This window comes from Cornus florida, unplaced genomic scaffold (assembly GCF_030987335.1).
Source record: "Cornus florida cultivar Cherokee Brave unplaced genomic scaffold, ASM3098733v1 CherokeeBrave_3.0.0_Hap2_Chr02, whole genome shotgun sequence".
Lineage (NCBI taxonomy): Eukaryota > Viridiplantae > Streptophyta > Magnoliopsida > Cornales > Cornaceae > Cornus > Cornus florida.
In genome coordinates this window covers 898,305-920,852 of record NW_026775572.1, presented here as the reverse complement: position 1 = coordinate 920,852, position 22,548 = coordinate 898,305, and the positions used below count along the sequence as shown (strand labels likewise).

Below are 22,548 nucleotides of genomic sequence, written 5' to 3'. Positions count from 1 at the left end.
AAATCTTCGGTAGTAACCCGCTAAACCAAGAAAACTGCGGATCTCAAACACATTCTTAGGTTATTACCAATTCAGAACTGCTTCTATCTTTGATGGATCAACCGATACTCCACCTTCCGAAACAACATACCCCAAAAACTTCACCTCTTGAAACCGAAACTCACACTTCTCATATTTGGCATATAATCGGTGCTCCCGTAAAATCTGTAATACAATACTCAAATGGATCTTGTGCTCCTCCTAAGATCGTGAATATACAAGAATGTCATCAACAAAAACTACCACAAACTGGTCCAAGTAATCGTGAAAAATGCGGTTCATCAAGTCTATAAATGCCGCTGGCGCATTAGTCAAGTCAAAAGGTATAATAAGGAACTCACAGTGTCCTTACCGTGTATGGAACGCCGTCTTTGGAATATCTTCAACCTAACCCGCAATTGATAATAGCCAGACCTCAAGTCAATCTTCGAAAAACAACTGGTTCCCTTCAACTGATCAAACAAATCATCTATCATCGGCAACGGATACTTGTTTTTGATGGTGGCATAATTCAACTTCCGGTAATCAATGCACAACCTCAAAGAACCATCTTTCTTCTTAGCAAATAAGACCGGTGCACCCCACGGTGACACACTCGGTCGGATGAAACCTTTCATCCTCAAATCATCAAGCAGCCTCTTCAATTCTTCTAATTCAACTGGTGCCATACAATACGGTGCCATAGAAATCGGCGCGGTACCAGGCATTAAAGCAATAGTAAACTCCACTTCTCGATGTGGAGGCAACTATGTCAAATCCTCAGGAAACACATTCAGAAAATCACAAACAACCACAGGATAATCTTCTTCCACTACATCATCTTCTTCGGCTAGAAGACTAGCCAAGAAATAATCACCACGACTCCGTCTAAGAACTCCATAAAAGGAAGAAGTGTGGGAATCACTCCGATCTCCCACGAAAAAGAAACAGTCTCCCTCATGAGTGCAAACTGTGACTCTACCTCTGAAATAGTCGATCATGGCACGAAAGGAAACTAACCAATCTATCTCGAGAATGACATCAAAGCTAGTCATCTCTAGGAGGATGAGATCAAACACAAACGTCTGCCCGGCTATCACAATGGAACAATCCCTCACGACTCAGCTCAAAGACACTGAAACCCCAACTAGAGTATCAACACATAACGCCCGATCCATGAAACTAACCTCTAACCCCGATATAAGTGCAAATGATGATGATATGAAGGAATGAGATGCACCAAAGTTAAATAAAATACGGGCCCAAGAACCAAACATTGGAAATATACCTCAGAGAACTAATGGACCAGAAGATGCATCGGCCTGTGCAAGTGCAAAGACACGTCCCTGTGGTGCATATGCCTGAGAACTGCCAACCTGAACACCTAACTGCTGCACTGACATAGTAGGAGTATCCCTCCTAACTGGCCGTGAACCCTGAGAGGACATGGCAGGCTGTGATGGTGGTGGTCTGAAACCTGACTAAACTGTAGCCGACTGTGACGGCCTCTACTATGATCCTTTGCCACTACTGGTGCCTGCTCCCTGATTAGGACAATTCTTAACCTTATGGCCCTGTTGACCACAACCAAAGTAAACCCCAGAACTAATCGATACATGTGGATACTCTGACTTGTAGTGACCCGGTTAATTACAGCGATAACAAATGACACCACTCCTGGCAGACCCTGCTGGCATAGGGGTAGTAGGAGCGGATCGTGCAGACTGCTGCCCCTGAAACTAAGATGAACTACCTTTGTTCCTTTTCTATGAAGGTCTCTCTGAAGATGGTCCTACATTCCTCTTTTGCTTTCACTGTTCCTTTCTTGCATCTTTATTTTTGGCCTCCGCTTCTAGCATCAATGATCTTTCCACAGCCTCAGAATAAACCTTGATGTATTGTGCCGTTATTAGCGGCCTTATTTTGTAATCAAGCCCGGAGACAAATTTCCTAGTCTTTTCAACTTCATTGTTCACCATCTCTAGAGCAAAATGAGAGAAAGAGGTGAACTTGTTCTCGTACTCCGTCACAGACATATTGCTTTGGATAAAGCCATTAAACTGGTCCCTTAGTTCCCACCTCTTGGGAGCAGGGAAATACTTTTCATAGAACAACTCTTTGAACCTATTGTGATACCCCTCGATTCTAGAGTCACGGGTGATCAAGTCTGAGCACAGATCCGAGGGATATCAGACAATTAATATGTAACCAAGCAAGAATAAAACTGAATTAAGAATAAAATAATAATGCGCTGAAAGAAACTAAAATAAAAATCCTCGAACCTTAAATAATAAATTAATATAATTTAAATCCGTACAACTCGGGAATCCACCTAGTGGACCCCTAATTCCAAAACTTTAAATAAATTTACAGAATTAAAATCCAAAACAAAAATAGAAAGGAAATCCTATGTAACCGGAAGAATGAGTGTCTGTATCTGTATCAACACGATCAAACTCTAAACCTGGTACTGGCGAATACCTGAAAAATAAAAGTGGGTCAGGCCCACATGCAAGTTCCAATCTACTACAATCCGTGCATAAACCCGATACGCAGATACATCCTTGATAGCTCGGCAATATCTACAATAGTCCATATATATATATACACACTATAGGATGCTCACTAGCCTATAACATAGTTCAGCCTGGGTAGAAGGTGACATATAAAACACGCTTTTCAGCGGCCAAGTACCTAGACCTACCAGGGAACATTAGCTATATCTAGCTACCCAACCTTTGCAATATATGCACCTTAACTGTGATCAAGAGACTCAAGCTCGTATCACGGTACCATAAATATATATATAAATTCCTTCCTAATGCAGAAAGATAAAACAAACATCCGTTATGTCGTTCAACTGTTTTAGTTGACAGGACATGCATCCATGTAGGATTTAACTGTTTTAGTTAATCCATTCCATATGTATGAAGGGGTAGGACTTAGCATTTTGATCTAATTCATCCCTGATATGTCACCGTCCCATACTGGTACATATAATGCATATGATTCATATACAATGCAGAATCACTCAAACATCCAATCCATCCAAATCCAAACATAATAGAAATCAATTATAGACAAGATCCTATTATGCATCCAGTATATGACTATATTTATAATGAAAACTCCTTTTGAAATTGTTAAAACAATAAACAATTTAATCCATCCATCTCCATATAATTGACAGAACAAGAATTTATAACAGTTCAGCAATTACCATTCGTAGCATGATATAATGATTATCAGAATTATAAACTGAGCAACATTATACTAGAAATTCCAACCAATCCTTCCATACTAGTTCACTTGAATTAATACAACAAGACTAGCAATTAAATCCTCCTAAATCCCTGACAGCATGCCAATTCGTGTATAGATTTCATGCTGCCCATAACCACAACCTAACCAACATTCCTGAGACTTAAGTATGTCTTAGATATCATTGATATAAAATCCTAAAAATCCCTTTTATATCAATTCATTTAATTTGCTAAAACAAATAGCAACTCAATCCTCCTTCCTCTCGGACAGCATGCGCATTATATGATTAGGTTTCATGACGCCCCTTAGGATTAGCACCCTAGCATAAACCAACCATTTTAGGGTTTTATCAAATTAATTTTAAATATTTAAAACCCCACAACAATTTTCAAAAATTCCATTTAAGCCCCTTAACTCAGAAACTTACCCGAAAACACCCCGTAGGGGTTTTATTCAAGGGAGCCGGCTTCCCCACCATGGGAGCCGGCTCTAACATTTCCAGAGCCGGCTCTCCCCCATGGAAAGCCGGCTCTCTCTTCATGGGATCCGGCTCCCACACTTAGGGAGCCGGCTCTCCCCCTGAGAGCCCCCTCTGCTTCGTCTCTGCTTCGTCCAGTGATCTCTGTGCTTCCGGCGAAGTTCAACATCCCTGTCCAAAATATTTTTAACATACCTAAGGTTCAATTTAAGTTCTTATTGTCCTAGAAACTCCTCTCCTTCCAGTATGAATTAATCAACAAAAATCTAAACCAAAACCAAAAACAGTTTATGTTGCCTCTGCTCGTCTTCCTTGATTCCGGTAAAGTTCTAACCTCTGTTCCAAAGTTTCCTTAAAGTTATTAAGGTTCAAGATAAGTCCCAACAGTCCTAGAACACCTCAATTTTAATTTTTAATTGATTTACAGAAGTTTAAAACAAACACAGACCAGTTTAAGCAAGAAACCATTTTCAGTTTAAATAAATATAACACAAGTTACAGTCCGGTGAAACATGCATCAACCATCCGTTTTAAGAGTTGAATTAAACCCTGGAGTCTATAAAGAATGCACATAACACAAGTTTATAGGAAAGAGATAGACTGAAACTTGCCTTTAAGGTTTCGGCTTGAAACCTTTCACATCATCTCTAAATTCTGGCGAAACCTAAGATCGTTCCTTCCTCCTCTGTTCACTGTTCTTCTTCCTTTGTTGCTTCTTGACTCAACCCACTAGCAACACCCTTAACCAAACTCTCTAGACCCTCTCTGTTTATTTCTCCAGCCTCTCTCTGTTTTTCTCCTCTCAAGACACAAGTACGTGAATAGGGTTTTTTCCCAACCCTAGCAACATATAAGAATATATATAGGCTTCCCAATCTTAAGTCTGATTGTAACCATACATCTATAAGCTTTAATTAAACCCAATGTAAATCGGCTACTCCAACCTCATTAATCAAAATCCTAAACATAAACTATATGGCACACATAATAATTTAAAACAATCAAGTCCACCTAAGTACACAAAACTTAATACAAATAATCCACACAAGCTGTAAAATAAAACATGTCATTTAAATCACCAATTAATCAAATAATTAAACCAAATAACAATCTAACAATTTATTTAAAATAAATTCACTAAATACCAATTAAACAATTAATTTTCAAATAAATAAACAAATACAACTTAAATAAATACTCATTTAATCAATTAAGAAATCAAGCACACAATTCAGATAATTAAATAAAAATACAATAAAATCCTTAATCAAAATTCCCAAATTAGCCTTTTGAAAACTAGGGGTATTACACTTATCCCAACTCATCTCTTCAATTTTATACTGATTTGTGATCAACTTCCACCAAAGCTTGGCGTCCTTGGAAAACTTGTAAGTGGCTATGATGATTTTCACATAATCATTCGTCACATTCATAGAGGTCAATTGAGTTTCAACTTGATCCATATAATCGTCTACTTCCATTGGATCCGCACCACCCTCAAACATCACTGGCATCAACTTAGAAAACCCTGAAATCAACTTAAGACGTTTCTGCACTGGCGTCTCCTTCATCTGAACTACCCGTTGTGGTACCGGCTGCAGATGAGTAGCAATTGTAGCCCTCAAGGCTCTCTATTACAAACAGTTTAATGCTAGTTCCGCCGAACCTTCACCCTCTTCAACGGGTGTTTGAACATTGTTCCTTCTGGTAGGAACACTTCTTGGGGGAATCAAATCCCTAAGAAACGTATCCTCAACGACATGTTCCACTGGATTAAAGTTAGAACTCTCGCCAACATCACCTATTTTCAGCATAGAGCCAACACCTCTGGGTTCTTTTTGTAGTGGCATCGTACTATAAAATAGAAAATGATTCAATAACGATAACAGTAAGGTCCAAACAACTCAACACAAAAGGATACTGCACAAACACTTAGCATGCAAAACTATGCAATGAACACATTAATATAAGCATATAAGTACATAAGCATGTAATCAAGTAAACACTTAAGCGTGCTTTTTCACATAGCAAAATACTTTAACAAATAATCACATAGCAATGTAAACGACTCCCCAAACAATCCTAGGCAGGCCTCTACCCGTTGTCCTAATGGTTTTCAAACCATGGCTCTGATACCAAATTTGTAACGACCCTAAATTGATACCAATTTAAAAAAATAAGAAATAAAAAATAAAAATTGGCATGACCTCTACTAAAAAGGGTCCTACAATAACCTATTTAAATGCATAAAAATGCAATGATCTCTCTTGGACCTTAAAAGTTTATCAAACCTATCCCAACACACAATGCAAATAATACATTTCGACATTCCATCCATTTATTCATTATGCTTCAACATAGTTCAACTCATGGTGGCACAACTACATGCCATTTAATCCAAATATCATAATTACAGTCCCAAAAATATAATTACCATAACAAGAGTTCATAAGTCTTAGTACAAAATGTAATATGCTAAGTTTTACAAAAATAGTGAAACTTAGATACAAAAATAGCAAAAAGATCTTCTAATCCATGCTAGGCCTATGGTGGAATGTCATCCACCACTTCATTCCCTTTTCCTAAAAAATGTTAAAATGAATGGGTGAGCATAAGCTCAGTAGGAAGTGCCTACGGCACACTTCTTAAGACCCCGTGAATCCACATAATGAATATGAATAAAGAAATTAGGATCATACCATACCGGGAAAAAAATATAACGACAATATATATACCATATCATCAATCCGATACCACAAATAAATATGCCGTGCAATGATATGTCGCGCCATGCAATGTCACTCCCCATTTTCCAAAATCATTTCCATAATCATTTTCAAAATGTTAGTGAACACGTCCCATAGCAACTCCATGGCGGTACGAGAGGAAGATTGGCCACTGTCCCTGACCCATAACAACTCCATGGCGTCATTTGGGGCCCAGGTAACTCAACCACACTAGGGCGATCTCCCTACTCCCCTCTAGGCCTCACTAACGCCGCGGTCCCTAGGCGACTCCTAGGCGGCTGGGTTTTTCACAAAAACCTTTTCAAAACCTTTCCCAAAAGCCCATTTCTTTCTTTCAAAACAACATTCCCCATTTCTTCCCAATGAAGTGCATGTATGTTTCATATTTTCATGCCATGCCAATATTTGTCAATACACATGTAATTTCAAACTCATGCCATTTTACATGCTTTACAAGAATTTCTAAGAAATTATAACATTACTTACATTCAACAATAAGCTAGCAGGATTTAATCATGTAAAACATGAATTCTATATCATTCAAGCATGCTATTACACATAATGTCAATTAAAACACATAGTCGTGTAATTCATTTAGAACAATTTAATCATTTACAAGAAGATCAACACAAAATAACATGCTAAGTAGCAAAATCAAAAAGGAAATTCACTAAGGTACAAGAAATTGTACATTAAGAACCCTTACCTCAAAGGAGGAAAAAAAACCCCAATTGTATGCCCTAAATTTCGAATTTCCTATAGTGCACCAATCAAGGAATTGCCCCTATCAACTTGTAAACCTCGCCGTGAGCTTCAATTTACCGCAAACGGCATTCAAAAATACCAAGTATTGAAGAAGGAATCAAGGATTGAAGCCTTGAAGTGAAAAAAAAATAAAAATAAAAATAAAAATCTAAGAGGAAGAGAGAAACAAACCAGGGGGGAGAGAGAGTGAGGAAACAGAGACCAAAATGTAGTCTTATAACCACTTAAAAAAAATTACCAGTCCCACAGCTAAAATAAAAAAATCCTCTTAACACACACACACATATAAAAACTCAAACATTACATTAAGTATACACCAAATTTCAGGAGAGGTCAAAATAATAAATCTTGAATTTTATTCATGTGTAATTTGCCCAATCAAAAAGGTCAGTATACTAAATTGCAACAGTTAGTTTACTTTTTCAAATCCTTAAATATTTTTTTTCTCCTGTCAGCGAGCTTACCAACTAAGCCACGGGTAAAATATAGTGTCACTTTAATGCCAATCTTTGACATGAACAAACTTTGTTCATTTGATCTTCCATACATTTTTATACTTTAGTTATTAAATCATTTGTTTTGTTTTTGGGATAAGCCAAAGCCAGAGAGAGACTAAACCAGTGAAAGGTAATTAATTAAAGAATAATTCAAACATAATAATTAACAAATTAAATACAACAGTAGGTAGATAAAAAAGAATTACAGTATATAATTCAATTCAATTATAGAAGTACATATATATAATTAAGAATGAAGATGTTGGATTGTTATATCTTGTTGAGCTTGGCAAGAAGGAAAACAGTGGCAGAAGTGACAAAGGGAATGAAGAATTCATTAGGAAGCGCTTTTGGGAAGACCCAATTTTTGATCCAAAGTGTAGTTACTGGAACTCCAAAGATGTAAGGCCACAGATCCTTAACTCCTAAACGTGACTCATGAATCACATCCTCCAGGATTTCCTTCCTCAATAGAGCGGCGATCCGTTTCTGAAATTAAATCCATCACACATATATGTAGTATTAATTAACACATCCACCTTCTCATTCTCAACCCATCTACCTATAATCAATTATAAATTTTCCATGCATATATATATATATATATATATATATATATAATGCAATCATCCCCCTCAAAATTCCTATTTGACCAGTAATACAAATTAATGCGCGAGATGATGATGAGGAAGAGGAGGATTGCCAAATTAAGGATGAGTTTATGTATGCTCACTTTAAATACTTCATTAAGTTTGTTGGTCTCTGGTGCACGATACTGCTTGGTACCGAGCTTTTTGTTAATTTCTCTGTCAACATATACGATGGAAATTAATCATCAACAGAAACAAACTAGTATCAGTATTAATTTATTTTCTTAATTGCAAAGAAAATTAAAAGTACTAGAATTAAGGTGAAAGAAATATAGTTAAAGCTGGCACTGACTCGACCGTCTGACATATTGCATAGTAGAATTCAGCTGAGCTCCAATCCTTCTTGTTGGCATTGGCGGCAAAGTGTGTTTGGTAGCAAAGGTCAATGGTGCGACCAATCTCCTTAGCCTTCTTTTCCTCACTTTCTGCAAAATGAAAAAGGAGAATAAAAAAATTGGAACTCCAAAGATGTAAAGCAATAGATCTTTAGCTCCTAAACCTGTCTCAAGAATCACATCCTTCAGGATTTCCTGAAATTCCTCCTTCCTCAATGGAGCGGCTTCTATCTGGTGCAGTTTCTGCAATTAAATGCATCACACATATATTAATTAACACATCCACATCCACCTTCTCATTCTCAACCTACCAACCTTTAATCAATTATATATTTTCCATGCATATATATATATATATGTGTGTGTGTGTGTGTGTGTGTGTATAATGCAATCATCCCCTCAAAATTTCTATTTGACCAGTAATACAAATTAAAGCGCGAGATGATGATGAGGAAGAGGAGGATTGCCAAATTAAGGATGAGTTTATGTATGCTCACTTTAAATACTTCCTTAAGTTTGTTGGTCTCTGGTACACGAAACTGCGTGGTACCGAGCTTTTTGTTAATTTCTCTGTCAACATATATGATGGAAATTAATCATCAACAAAAACAAGCCAGTATCAGTATTAATTTATTTTCTTAATTGCAAAGCAAAATTAAAAGTATTAGAAGGTGAAAGAAATTTAGTTAAAGCTAGCACAGACTCCACCGTCTGGCATACTGCATGGTAGAAGTCAGCTGAGCTCCAATCCTTCTTGTTGGCATTGGCGGCAAAGTATGTTTTGTAGCAACGGTCAATGGTGGGACCAATCTCCTTAGCCTTCTTTTCCTCACTTTCTGCAAAATGAAAAAGGAAAATAAAATAATTGGGTTTGTTTCTCCATTTGATCGAGCAAATAATTTGCAATCTCTAATATCCTATGAGTTACAGTATATATATATATATGTGTGTGTATATGAGCTACCAGGAGCTAGTTTCTTCAATGATTGGTCCATCAATCTTCTCCTTATTGGCAAATCAAGGTTGTAACAATAGTTGATTGTGGTGGCTAGCTGGTAGGGGCACAAGCACAATGGTACGTGGCCAAATTGAGCTTTAGGTGTTAAATATTCTGATACATGTTTATGGTGATCAAAACGAGGCGGCTTGTCTGGACGGAAGAGCATATTCCGTTTCCTTTGCAGCAGGCAAAGCTTTTCTATCAAAGACCTTTTGATGCTTAAGTTAGGAATTCAATTCCAAATTTTTTCCCGCGAATAAAGAATATGGAACATACTTGTGCAATTGAATGATTAACCAAAAAAAAATTTTGGTTGCGATCCCCACGCATTTCCAATGCAATTTTTTTTTTTTTTAAGTGATGGTATATTTAATTTGGTAAGTTTAAGGTATACTTAATATATATTCATAGATATATATTTTTCATTGCTTGTAGAAAAACAATTGTTGTTATATTTAATTTGGTGAGTTTACTAATTTCAAAGACAAATGCGAAAAACACTTCTAAAATATATTTTACGTAACACTTTTATTTCTATTTAAAAAAAATTATAAAAAAATACAGAAGAGGAAGGCTATAGGTAGTCGTCTTCTACCGTCATTACACGTGTCAGCAGCGGTTTTTGTTAATTTTTTTTTTTTTTTGTGTCTCGAGCCGGTCTCATTTTCTCTCTCCGCTCTCTTTATCTATCAGTCTCCGGCGTCTCCTTCACTCTCCGCTCTCTTTCTCTCTCTCTACTCACCCTCTCAGCCCAAAATCCATAATTGGAGCTCAAGTCTGTGTGCGGCGTGGAGAAAGAACCAAACCCATATAAGAAATTGTAGGAAAATCACGACCCAAAATCAATTGGCTTGAGTTTGAATCTTGGACGGATATTTTGGAAGAGAGACAAAAAAAGAAAAAAAAAATCAAATGATGCGGTGGTTGGTGGTTGGAGGTGGTGATTCGCCGGAGGGTGGTTTGCAGATCTGTTGGGATTCGGCAGACTCCTCGTCAACGGCTTCGGCGCAATTGTTGCAGTCCAGCACCACCAACTGAGTTTCCATATTACAAACACCATGGTGATGAGAGAGATTAGAGAGAGAGCCAAATATGGTGAGGCGAGGACCCGGAGACTTTCAGGTAGAGGGGGGGGACAAGACCTTTGTCGGGCGTGACCGCTGAAAAAAAAAAAAAAAAATCCAAAGTCTGCAGGCAATAGGCTGCTGACTGGAATTGGGTGTGCAAAAATACCCCTTAACAAAAAAAATCGGACATAAATTAATATTGTAATACTTACCTTGTCAAAAATTTTTACTTTTTCAAAAATACTCAAAGATATATATATTACCGATCTCATAATATAAGAATGTTATGTACACATGATTTTATATATATATATATATATATATATAACTTTTTTCTTTTTATATATCTCTAATCTCTTTCTTCTTTTTTTTTTGAAACTTTGAAAATTTATAAAACTATGAAAATTTTAAGATTTTAGTTTACTGTTTTTTTTTTTTTTTTTTTTTTTTTTTATCACAATATCAGTGCACTCTTTTTGGGAGTTTGGAGGAGATTTGTTTTCTTTAGTTTGTACTTTATTTTCATTTTTTATTTTTATTTTTTTTTTCTTTTTATTTTCTATCTTTACTTGTTCATTAGCGGCGTCCTCCAATAATATTATTTTCAGGTCATTTTACAATATAATTTATTTTTATATATATCTCTAATCTCTTCTCTTTTTTTTTTTTCTTTTCATACCAACATTATTAAACAAGAAAAAAAAATCACAACATCAATGCACTGTTTTTGGAAGTTTGGAGCACATTTATTTTCTTTAGTTAGTACTTTATTTTCATTTTTTATTTTTTATTTTTTATTTTTATCTTTATTTTTCTTTTTTTTTTTATTTTTTATCTTTACTTGTCTATTGTTAGAATTTAAATTTGTCGGAACTTATTTGCACTATATTAAAATCTTAAGAATATTTTTTACTCTAGTGTAATATGCTCCTAAATATATTATAAGAGTATTTTCTGCTCTCCACACATTCTCAATATATAAACTCATCCGTTACGCATAGATATATAAAATACTCTGGAACCATCCTGGAGCATCTGTGTCGCATTTGGTTTAAGTGAAGGTGCGTTGACGTGAACATGTCTGTCGCAGACTCGCATTTGTTTTTTCCTATGGCGGCATGTATGGGAATTGGTACCACAGCCAGGTGGGCAGCGGAGGATTTTGTTGTATTTACTCACATAACAACAAAAAAAGTGACTACTCATATCTTTTCATTTAACTACAACCCACCCAAAACTATGCAATATCAACGCGCCACTCTTGCCCGTTAAATTACTGTCTACTTTTTATTAAAATATTATTATTATTTTTTTTTGGAATGTATTAAAATAAAAAATTAAATGTGTAACTTTTTAATAAATAAATCAAAAGTGTAAAATAAAAAATATAAAAAATAACTCAAAATACTGCGCATGTAACAAATAAGGAAGTGTAATTTTCTAATAACTAACTAAAATTATTTAGTTGAAAATTCAATATATCACTACACTATGCAGTGAGATGAGTTTATAATTCCAAGATGAAGAAAGTGTGATGGCTATAAATCTATAAGCATCTAAACATGTGATGGATTTCATTTGCTATTATTTGATTATCATCAATCAACTCATTGGGCGGCTTTCCATAACCACGTGGTGGTTTTGATGGCTTTCAAGCAATCCTCCATTGATGCAAGACCCAAACCGGTTCTTGAACGATTGGGCTCTCAATTCTTCTAGCCCTAGTTTGTGGCCCCCAATCTTATCAGCGTAGCCTACACCTCACCTATCTTATCCGTCGAGAGAAGATTGACTGAGATAAATCATTAATTGTAGATTATCATTAACAGAACATTTTGATGAGATCATGTAGGTTATCAAATGAAGGGCAACTATACGCATGGAGTTTAAATAAAGAAAAGGTTATAATAGTACATTCAATTTTTATGTGAAAAAACAAATTGTCATTAATTTTGACAAGAGTGTTGAAGCAATTTTAGTACAGATTTAATCTACAAGCAATAAAAATATGCATAGTGTCACAATATTTAACCCAAAACTTAATTCCCTCCATCTTACTTCAATCAATTCGATCATATTACACTTTATTTTTATTATTATAACACTTCCTCTCCCTTCATCTTATATTAATTGTTTATTTTTTTATTTATAACTTATTAAGGAAATGTGTATTTAATGCATTGTCTCTTTCTAAATTATTAAATTATCTTATTAAAATTTAAATATATATATATATATAGTTATAGAATGATAGTAGTATTTATTTTGTTTCACATTTTAAATTAGACGGGCAAATAGCAATACGTTAGATAATTAATTGGATGCTAAAATCAGTGACAATTGATAAATGAGCCGGTTCCACTCGCATCTTATAGGCGCGTTTGGATGTCCATTTGTGTTTGAATGGCCACGTTATACTACGAGTAAAGCCTGGTGGTTCTCTTGCATTCGTAGCCACTCGGCACCGCCAAAAAATCTCAAACAAACAGCGTTCCGCCCCTAATTAAATTCACGCACTCTCTCTCTATATATACACGTACATGTAGTATATATGCATTGGCTTTTCATTAGGTCATTTGATTCTCTCTCTACGTCTGTATTAATTAATTAATTAGTAGCGCTTTTGCCATTCAACCGTAGGTGCCATGGCCGAGAAGAAAGATCCAGAGTTTTTCTTGGAGAATGAAGAAGACGGTGTCGATGCAGAAGGTAAGAAAACCTATGGTAGTGGTAGTGATGAAGAAGTTGGAGAAGATGATAGTGAGCGAGGGCAAAAATCGCCGCCTTATTCGCTTTTCTCTTCTCAGCAATGGCCTCAGAGTTACAGGTTAGGCTCTACTATTTTCTTGCCTCTACTCCCATCAATTATGCTCGTGCTTGATTGCTGAGAAAACCAGCCAGGAAATAAAAGAAAAGAAAACGTTTTCTGATTCTTTTGTTTCCTACAGCAATATTGAACCCAAACCAACGTAACTAATTAAAGATTATCTGGCTATTAATTATTTGACCAAGTGAAGAATTTAGTTTGGAAGCTAACAAGCTTTGAATTTTGTTAATTGATTTTCCTCAATTTTCTTGGCATCTAAATAGAGCCTATATATTGGCAAAATACATAAAATTTCCGCACAATATCTTATATATACAAGTATTATAAAGGTTTGGATATTGTTACATCAGACAGTTCACATGTTTGAAATTATGCTTCCATGGATTTATATAACAAAAACCATGTTTTTGGAGCCTATATATATATATATATATATATATATATAGTCAACAATTGATGTCTGTTAATAAGCTAACAATACAATCACGTTTGTGACTTTGTGTATTCATGGCGGATGCAAGCTCTTACACTTGACTGAGATGAGACTTCCTTGTGGTGATGATAACTTCAGTATTTAAGCTCCTCGTTGGATAGGGTCACTTAAAAAGAATGTTAGTTGCTCATCATTTTTATTTTTTTTTCCCTGGCAGGGAGGCGACTGATTCTTATACAATTACGGCATCACCAGTTTTTGGAGCCCTCCGATGGGCATCTGGTATCAGTAATAAAAGTAACATAGATTTGGAGACAAAAACTCCACTGCTGTCTGAAAATGAAAAGATCTATCAAAGAGAAGACTTGGACAGGATCTCAAGAATGCAGTCATCATGGTCGGAGAAGGCTTCATTGACTGAGAAACTCACTGGAGAACTCCCAACTAGCAATGGTTGTAGTCTCACTCAAACTATATTCAATGGTAAGCAATGCCATACATGACAATCATGTAAGACGATTTCTTTAGTACAAGGACACTATTTACTGATGGCTATTGCGCGATGGTGGAGATATTGTATTGCTTCAAAATTATTGCTTGAAAAAATGTAAAATTGGTGATTCAAAAAAATCTGTAAAAATGCAGAAAGATGTTAAATGAAACAAGTTATTGAGTAGAAATAAAAAGTTTATACTTCTTGCTGGTTAATTTTTGTAATTCCTTTTCAATATCTTTTGCTAGAAGTTTTGGAATTGCAAAAGAAAGGCCTGCTTTTGCTTGGAAATTTCTTAATTTGTTGAAACTATCAAGAATGACATGTTGCTGTTTGTACTTTGGGCTTTCCTTCTTGTCCAAATTATTATCTTAGTTGCTAAGTTTTGGTTGATTTTAAGAGGTTACTTTTTTATGTGACAGGGATAAATGTAATGGCTGGAGTTGGGCTTCTTTCTACGCCTTGTACGGTGAAAGATGCTGGTTGGGCAAGCTTGGCAGTGCTAGTTCTTTTTGCAATCGTTTGTTGTTATACTACTTCTCTTATGAGATATTGCCTTGAGAGCAAAGAAGGCATCGTAACATACCCAGATATTGGAGAAGCCGCATTTGGTAGATATGGACGCCTTATAGTATCTGTAAGTTGATATAGCTTCAAATTGCAGCACTTGTCTTGTATTTAGTACCAACATTGCACTAGTCTGCAGCCTAAGAGAACTTCTTTAGGATATTGCTGAAACATGGTTGTGAAGACATGATGTTCTATCTTATTCAAACCTTGGGTTAAGTTGTAAACACTTTTTCTGCTGCATTTTACCAATTCTAGTTACATTGACCACCAAGGGCTGTAGCCTAATGGTATCTTCTCTACCTCTCAAAGTGGAAGGTGAAGGATCAAGTCACCGTAGGCGTAAAAGAGTGTGTGAGATTCTTGCCAAGGAAAAAAAATCAAAAACAAGATCTTGTTAGTTTGGTTGATAATCAAATGATACCAGTTCATGCTCATGTCTGGGTCAATTGTACAACAATAAAGTTGATAATTGATTGTTTTCACTTTCAGTGTGATTTACAATCTGGCTCCATATGTTAAATGTTTTATGAAGTACATCAATTTTGGGAATGAAAGAAGAATGGTACATATTATTCTGCAAGGCTATAAACACCCCCCATTCCCCTTCTCTCCTCTAAATAAAAAGTCAAAAGGAAATGAGCGAATATTGCATATGCATAGCCATAGCGTAGCTATTCTGCTCTTTTAAGTGATTTTTTATTCTATCTTTGCTGATGCTATTATACTATTGTTCTTGGTGCAGATCCTTTTGTACACAGAGTTATATGTAAGTGGAGCACTGACTTTTTATTTCACAGATTACTTGGACCATATTTGATTCTCAAGTGGATTCCTTACATTTATTTTTGATGTGTGCAGTCATATTGTGTGGAATTTATTATTTTGGAAGGGGATAATCTTACCAGGCTATTTCCTGGAACGTCCTTGAATTGGTCTGGTTTTCAATTGGACCCCATGCACTTCTTTGGGATTCTCACTGCCCTCATTGTTCTACCAACAGTTTGGCTGAGGGATATTCGAGTGATATCTTACCTTTCAGGTGTTTTTAGATTGCTTCTGTCTAGTGCCTCCATTGTAATGTTAATGTTTAACCTACTAAAAGATAAGTGATTTGAGTTGAATCTCATCTGCTTATGTATTATACAACTTGCAGCTGGTGGGGTCATTGCAACGATTGTGATTCTCCTTTGTGTGCTTATCCTCGGTACAACAGAAGGAATTGGATTTCATCAAACTGGTCAAGTAGTAAACTGGAATGGTATTCCTTTTGCCATTGGAGTGTACGGCTTTTGCTTTTCTGGGCCTTCTGTGTTCCCAAATATTTACCAATCAATGGCTGATAAAACAAAATTTAGCAAGGCACTGATAATATGGTACAATTTCTTTGTTGATGTAGCATACACGTATCACTTTTCTGCATGACACTGATAATCATCATCCTTGCCTTAATCCCATATGAATGACATTGATAATATTGAACAAAATCTTTGTTATGATATAGATTCACATTTAACTTGACTTCTCTCTTAAATGCATTGCACTTTCTTGTTGTGCAGTTTTCTTTTGTGTGTTATAATATATGGAGGAATTGCAATCATGGGATTTCTTATGTTTGGTGAAGGCACGTTGTCCCAGATAACTTTGAATCTGCCACCACATGCCATTACTTCCAAAGTTGCATTGTGGACTACGGTAAGTATCAAGATCTGGATCTTGCACATTGGGTATGCCTGTGTGAGTGAGTGGGTGACTTAGTCTAATTTTTGGGAACGTGGGTACGTTGGGGTGCTTGTTTTTCTTTTTCCTATTTATTCCTTTAAGCGGTGGTGGGTAGGGGGTTTGTTAATATTTGGGTGCGTTCTCTGCTTTTCGTTCTTGGTTTTTATTGTATTTTCGTTTCTTTTTTCTACAGGTTATCAACCCATTCACTAAATATCCTTTTTGCAGTAAATTCTCAAGTTAAGAAAGTTCAATTATTGGCATAGGTTTAACTTGTTTTTCCAATTTTTCTGTATTTGCGTCCTTGACATTGCACAAATATGCGCTGCTGATGAACCCATTAGCCAGGAGTATAGAGGAACTGCTGCCTCCCGGAGTTTCTAATAGTCTTTGGTGTTTCATTCTTCTAAGGGCGACACTTGTTATTTCTACCGTTTGTGTTGCATTCCTTCTTCCTTTTTTTGGTACGTAACGGTTTACTTACTGTTTATCTCAATATTATCATTGTTCACAAACTCATATATATTATTTATGCTAATTCTTATGTTTGTTTGAAATAAGCAAATTTTAAGAGAAAATATCCTATAATAATTGACTACATTAGCATACAACATCCACCTTAAAGTGCATTTTGAGTCAAAGGGAATGGTTTAGGATCTCTTTCTTGCCAAAATTATAGAAGAGTTTATAAACTGATGTCTTGTGAAATAAATAATTAACTAAGCAAATATAAGCTAAAGAACCCCTTTAAGCTTGCATAAAAGTCAAAATTAATTAATCTATCTTGTAAAAGTAGCCATATATTGTTCATGTGAATTGAATTAATGACTTAACCAATTACTGTTATGCAAAAATTTGCAATTATAATTAAGAGATTCTTAGTCATTTTTCTCTGGATGATCTTACTAGGATTAGTTCTTAGTCAAGTACTTCTTCTATCTACTTTACATGAGCTAATTTAGGCTTATTAAAGTTTGTACGGTGGTTTCAATTTCCAATTATGACAGAATACAGATACATTAATATAACTAAAATCTTGAACCTGCTTGCAATTTGTTTCAGTTTTCCCTTCTCCTTTTCCTTTTTTTTTTTTTTTTTTTTTTTTCCCCTTTTCTTATTGAAGTTTTCAAATTAATTGCAGGTTTTCAGAAGATAGTATCATAGAGCTGTACTAGAAATGTTTAATTATCAGAATGTCACTTGCCTAATTGCTCATCTTCATTTTTCTTCTAGTTGTGGGAGCTTGATATACATTTTTGTGCCTAGTCGTTAATCGTTTAAGTCTCTTGGGGCGATTGGTAGTCTAACATGGAATCAGAGCCTTGGTTTAAGGAGATCTTGAATTCAATTATCCATGTTTGCATATGTTCTCTGTTGTCTCTGTATTTGCACTCTCTGTATTCTGTCTGCCTCTCCATGTACAAGATGGGGCCAAAAGTGTTTGAGGGTGGAAGTTTGGACCCATTCCTTAATAGTTAAGGTTTTAGGATAGTTTGTAGTCTAAGAGTAGCTTCATCAGCTTCAGAATGAAAGAGGAACTGAGTGGACTGAACTTTTTCTTCTGTTGCAGGTCTTGTGATGGCTTTAATTGGTTCTCTTCTTAGTATACTTGTGGTAAGCATCACTTCCCCTGAGTTAAATGCTTTCTGATTGGCATAGCTGCATGTAAAAGCTTTATCTGGATGTAATTGACCATGCATGCTTTCCCTGCAAGAAGTGGTCATTGTCTTATTGGTTACTGAAAACTAAAGCATCTGCTTAAATCTGCTCACTTTGATTGACAAAAAAATCTAACGATGGTATGAATCATGCATTTAGTATTTACTGATAAATATGTTCCTATAAGAAAGATGAAAATTAATATGGTCCTAGAATGTGCGCAGAAACATTGTTGACTATTTTATATATGCATTTTGTTTCCTTACGGACTTGTTGATTTTTTGTTAAAATAATGCCAAAGGTTAGGTATGTCGGCCTTTTTGTGCAGATAACACCAAAGCTCAGGTTTGTAACTTTGTATTCCCTCGATTAATGGATACCACACTGGTGCCCTTCTTTGCGTACCTCCTCTAAAATAGTTTCTCATCCATGGAACACAAAAAGTGAAGAAATGAAAAGAAAATTATTGGCATATTCAGACTATATCTCATAATGGAATTTTATGGCAAAATAGACTGTTGTGTCTAATGTACAAATCTGTGATTCGGAACATATACTGCTGTGCTCATCTCTACTGGAACGTGGTGTTTTCCGATGACTTTGTGTTACATCACATCCTTCCTGACCTACTTGCCTGCATTCTTCTGGGACACGAGGCTTTCTTGAGCTTATAACCTTGTAACATTACTGTCACTTGCTAGGCTATTGCAGGGGCCATTGCACCAAGCAATGGTAGAAATGTGGGTTTCCCAGATAAGAACACGGGTTTGTGTATGAAGTTTGTCACTTCATGCAAAACATACCAAAGGTTGTTCCCAGGTTTTACCTAGCAGCATGTTGCATTGGCAGAATCAACAATGGGTAAAGATAAATAAGGTGACGATAGGATCATGGTCCATGTTTCACTTGTTAAGAACTGGATGTGATTGTTGAATATAAATGATTTGCAACTGCTGAATGCACTTTAAGTGAAGAATCCATCTTACTCATAAAAAGGTGGCAGACCAACCTGGCCATGCTTTACCCCCTCCCCTTTGCTCTTTTTGGGAAGCAGTTCTTAGAAAATCCACTTATTAGAACAGATAGGTGAATAACCGAGTGTAGTTAGATCTTAGAGATGGACCAGTGGTTAGTAAGTTAAGACCTCATTTTGAAATTTGATGACTTATCTCCTACTTTTTAAATGTTTGATGACAGACAATTTCATTTCTTAAAAATGAGGTGACATGTTTTCAGAAAATGTTGCACTCGCATAAGCAAGTTCGTACTTTTCAACGTAACTTTAATTCCATGAGGGGAAAGAAAATACTAAATTGTTTCTTTTAAGAAACTCAGAAAAAAAAAATGTGCTAAACTACTATTTTGCCTTTGATATATTTGTTTCACTAATACTGTTATCATGTCGAGTTTGTAAACTACATTGTTCGTAAAGATTGTACATCCTTGCTATCATCCAGTAAAATATAAGCTTTGTCAGTGGTGATTTTTCTTTGGTATGTTTTGTCAGTTTTTGTTTCTTTCTTCTTTCAGTCTCTTTCTTATTTTAAAAATATTATGAAGAATTCTCTGTGGAATTAGACGTCTTGATATATGATGCATTTGGCCCCTGATTCAGGCAGTAATTATGCCAACTTTATGTTTCCTGAGTATTGTTCAGAGGAAGGCTACAAGAATGCAGGTACGCTGTGCTTAATCTAGTGTTGCTTCGTATTTTGCAGTAATTAGACCCTTTCTCCTTTAATTTGAGAAGGAGAATAGGAAAACTGAGAGATGAATGGAAAAAAAAAAATATCAAATCTTGGGTTAGTGTCAGACAACTATTTTCTCATCACATACTACTAAGATTACAGGAAACCTGTTGGCAAGATTTCAAGGTGCTAATCTATATCCAATATTTACTCAAAAAAAAAAAGATTTCAAGGTTATGTATTTTTTGCGATGGGAATCGTTTTCTTGAAAATTTACAGAATTCTGCTACCTTGTTGAATGTTTTCTTTAGTCCAATCCACATAGACTGTTAAAAAAATACTTAATGTTTTGTGTCAATGAAGTCAAAAAGTGTAATGCAAAATGTCATATGCTCCCTGCTAGATCTACTAGTTAGACATATTTTGGCCTCTTTATTAACATGTTTTCTCACATATTCAGATTTTTTTGAGCATTGCAATTTTGGCGTTGGGCATCATCAGTGCAGTGCTGGGAACATACTCTTCCTTGTTAGAAATTGCAAAGAACTACTGAGATTTTCAAGTACTTCAAAACATGGCAATTTTTGTTAAGTCTCACGATCCGTGTGCTACTACTGTTACTGTTATTGTTTTGCACCTTTCCATTGTTTAAACTAGTTAGAGGGATAAACCCCCCCAATATATTGCTTTTATCGGGAAAAAACTATTTTGGATGTCAACTCTCATTTCTTTATGTTTTTTACCCTTGATCGGAAAAATTGTATTGAACCCATATTAGTTGTCCTTATGGACCATATATAACTAACGCCAATTTTGTTCTATAGGCAAAGAAGATGGGCATGCAATATGCAGTTTGATGCTCTCATTAATCATTGTAGCTGTAAATCCCGTCAAGGTTTTCTGTTGTCAATTGTTGTGATCAATTCCAAGCATATTACAACGAATTTATATATTGATAGAATTTCATTCACATATTAGTGGATGGGTTATAAAAGAAAAGGAAAAATTGTCATTCATCAAATGTTTTTAACCATATTGCTGATAAACATGCTCCATCCCGTGAGAATGGGGTTATAGAGTAGCATATAATGGGTTCCATACCCAATTTAATCAGTAAAATGTCTCAAATTTATTAAAGAATTGATTGGCAAACTAACTCCAAAATCATAAAGATCTAGGAATGTACCCAAAGATTAATGTTAAATACTATCTCCGTACTAATATTTATCTATATATATTTGTAAAATTATAAATTGAACCTTTTTGAACTTATTAAAAGTATAAACATCACATTCATCCGAACCCAACATGAATAGATTTGATAATTCATTCTATGTTAATAAAATAAAATAAATACGAAAATCCATCTTAAAATAGATTCATGTGAACCCACTATAAAATAGATTTGATAATTCATTCAAGTGGTCGATTTGCATAGAGAGATGACAGAGAGCGGTAGAAGGAGATAAGACCGTAGTAGGGTTTTAAACAATAATGGAAGTTCTGTGCTTTTTTAAGTGGCCCAGAGTTCTCCGTGTTTTGTAAGTTCCCAAAACCGAGTTCCAAAATTCACAAAACATCTTTTAAGGGTCTGTTTAGTTAATCAAAATTTGATGGTGGAAAGTGAAGTAAATGAAAAGAAAATTTAGTTTTTATTATGCATTTGGTTAGCATGAATTTTTTTAACGAAAATTATGAAAAAATATTATTTTATTAGTTTGGATGGCAGGAAAGTGAAAAGAAAATGATTTTATATACCAAAACTACCCTTGCTAATTTAATATAAATAATATACATAGCATAAAAAAATATATAAGATTGGGTTATGAATAAAAAAACATATCTATATATATATATGTCCAAATACAAATTTGGTAATTGAATAGTTTTTTATTTATTTTATTTATTTTTAATTTTTATTTTAAGGTTGCAATATATATTAGGACTCTACTATTATATTAGATTAGTTCACTTCTTTTGTGAGTGTGGAAAAAAGTCCTAATTTTAAAAATTATAAAGCTGTAACCTAATAACAAAATTCTAATATATCGATGAAGAAAGAGATGAATAAATAAACAATTAATAAAGGCATAATAGGAAATTAAAATATAATTATACAACTTTCACGGGAAACTAGATTTTTCCCGTGTTTTTTTGGAGAAAACATTTAAATCAACTAGTTGCGAAAATATTACTTTCCTGAAAATTTTTCTTTTCACGCTAACCAAACTGTTAAAAAATTTAAAAATTTTCTACTTCTTTTCCTTCTTGCTAATACACGCTAACCAAACTAACCTTAAATGTTCTCTAAAATCTCATACTAACTCAGTTTTTCAAA

The 22,548-nt window shown here is 35.0% G+C and overlaps 3 protein-coding genes across 5 annotated transcripts; 1 reads left to right on the top strand and 2 right to left on the bottom strand.

The window, feature by feature from the left end:
- Positions 1–1,829: 1,829 nt before the first annotated feature.
- LOC132288784 (uncharacterized) lies at positions 1,830–5,610 on the bottom strand. The gene is made up of 3 exons (XM_059789886.1): positions 5,427–5,610; positions 5,102–5,267; positions 1,830–2,163 (listed from the first exon to the last, which is right to left on the bottom strand). The coding sequence occupies exons 1-3, from the start codon at positions 5,608–5,610 to the stop codon at positions 1,830–1,832; spliced, it is 684 nt and encodes a 227-aa protein (XP_059645869.1).
- A 1,143-nt stretch (positions 5,611–6,753) lies between these two features.
- Positions 6,754–9,896, bottom strand: LOC132290601 (uncharacterized). 2 transcript variants are annotated; one of them, XM_059790127.1, is made up of 7 exons: positions 9,719–9,896; positions 9,463–9,590; positions 9,252–9,324; positions 8,919–8,997; positions 8,712–8,844; positions 8,503–8,575; positions 6,754–8,258 (listed from the first exon to the last, which is right to left on the bottom strand). In XM_059790127.1, exons 2-7 carry the CDS (start codon positions 9,516–9,518, stop codon positions 8,040–8,042), a joined length of 633 nt encoding a protein of 210 aa, XP_059646110.1. In that variant the 5' UTR covers positions 9,519–9,590; positions 9,719–9,896; the 3' UTR covers positions 6,754–8,039. The 2 variants fall into 2 exon arrangements, with proteins under 2 accessions (XP_059646110.1, XP_059646109.1); XM_059790126.1 differs by having other exon boundaries at positions 6,756–8,258; positions 9,458–9,590.
- Positions 9,897–13,238: 3,342 nt separating this feature from the next.
- Positions 13,239–21,031, top strand: LOC132290575 (amino acid transporter AVT1A). Of its 2 annotated transcripts, XM_059790125.1 has the most exons (12): positions 13,364–13,648; positions 14,299–14,564; positions 14,997–15,211; positions 15,887–15,910; positions 16,003–16,183; positions 16,298–16,517; positions 16,701–16,836; positions 17,057–17,073; positions 17,179–17,327; positions 18,434–18,477; positions 20,138–20,200; positions 20,671–21,031. In XM_059790125.1, the coding sequence occupies exons 1-12, from the start codon at positions 13,467–13,469 to the stop codon at positions 20,761–20,763; spliced, it is 1,590 nt and encodes a 529-aa protein (XP_059646108.1). In that variant the 5' UTR covers positions 13,364–13,466; the 3' UTR covers positions 20,764–21,031. The 2 variants fall into 2 exon arrangements, with proteins under 2 accessions (XP_059646107.1, XP_059646108.1); XM_059790124.1 differs by lacking the exons at positions 18,434–18,477; positions 20,138–20,200; positions 20,671–21,031 and adding an exon at positions 13,239–13,357 and having other exon boundaries at positions 13,462–13,648; positions 17,057–17,231.
- The last annotated feature ends 1,517 nt before the right edge of the window (positions 21,032–22,548 follow it).

Bases quoted from the DNA above. Each gene is read 5' to 3' on its own strand.
- LOC132288784 (XM_059789886.1), bottom strand. From the start codon at position 5,610: ATGCCACTACAAAAAGAACCCAGAGGTGTTGGCTCTATGCTGAAAATA. The intron at 5,268-5,426 runs GTTCGGCGGAAC...AGTTGATGCCAG, and splicing joins ACCCGTTGAAGAGGGTGAAG to TGATGTTTGAGGGTGGTGCG. The intron at 2,164-5,101 runs GTATAAAATTGA...CCGTGACTCTAG, and splicing joins TGGAAGTTGATCACAAATCA to AATCGAGGGGTATCACAATA.
- LOC132290601 (XM_059790126.1), bottom strand. From the start codon at position 9,749: ATGGACCAATCATTGAAGAAACTAGCTCCTG. The intron at 8,998-9,251 runs GTGAGCATACAT...ATTTAATTGCAG, and splicing joins AACTTAAGGAAGTATTTAAA to AAACTGCACCAGATAGAAGC. The intron at 8,259-8,502 runs GTGAGCATACAT...ATTTAATTTCAG, and splicing joins AACTTAATGAAGTATTTAAA to AAACGGATCGCCGCTCTATT.
- LOC132290575 (XM_059790125.1), top strand. From the start codon at position 13,467: ATGGCCGAGAAGAAAGATCCAGAGTTTTTCTTGGAGAATGAAGAAGAC. The intron at 15,212-15,886 runs GTAAGTTGATAT...TTCTTGGTGCAG, and splicing joins ATGGACGCCTTATAGTATCT to ATCCTTTTGTACACAGAGTT. The intron at 16,518-16,700 runs GTACAATTTCTT...CTTGTTGTGCAG, and splicing joins AGCAAGGCACTGATAATATG to TTTTCTTTTGTGTGTTATAA.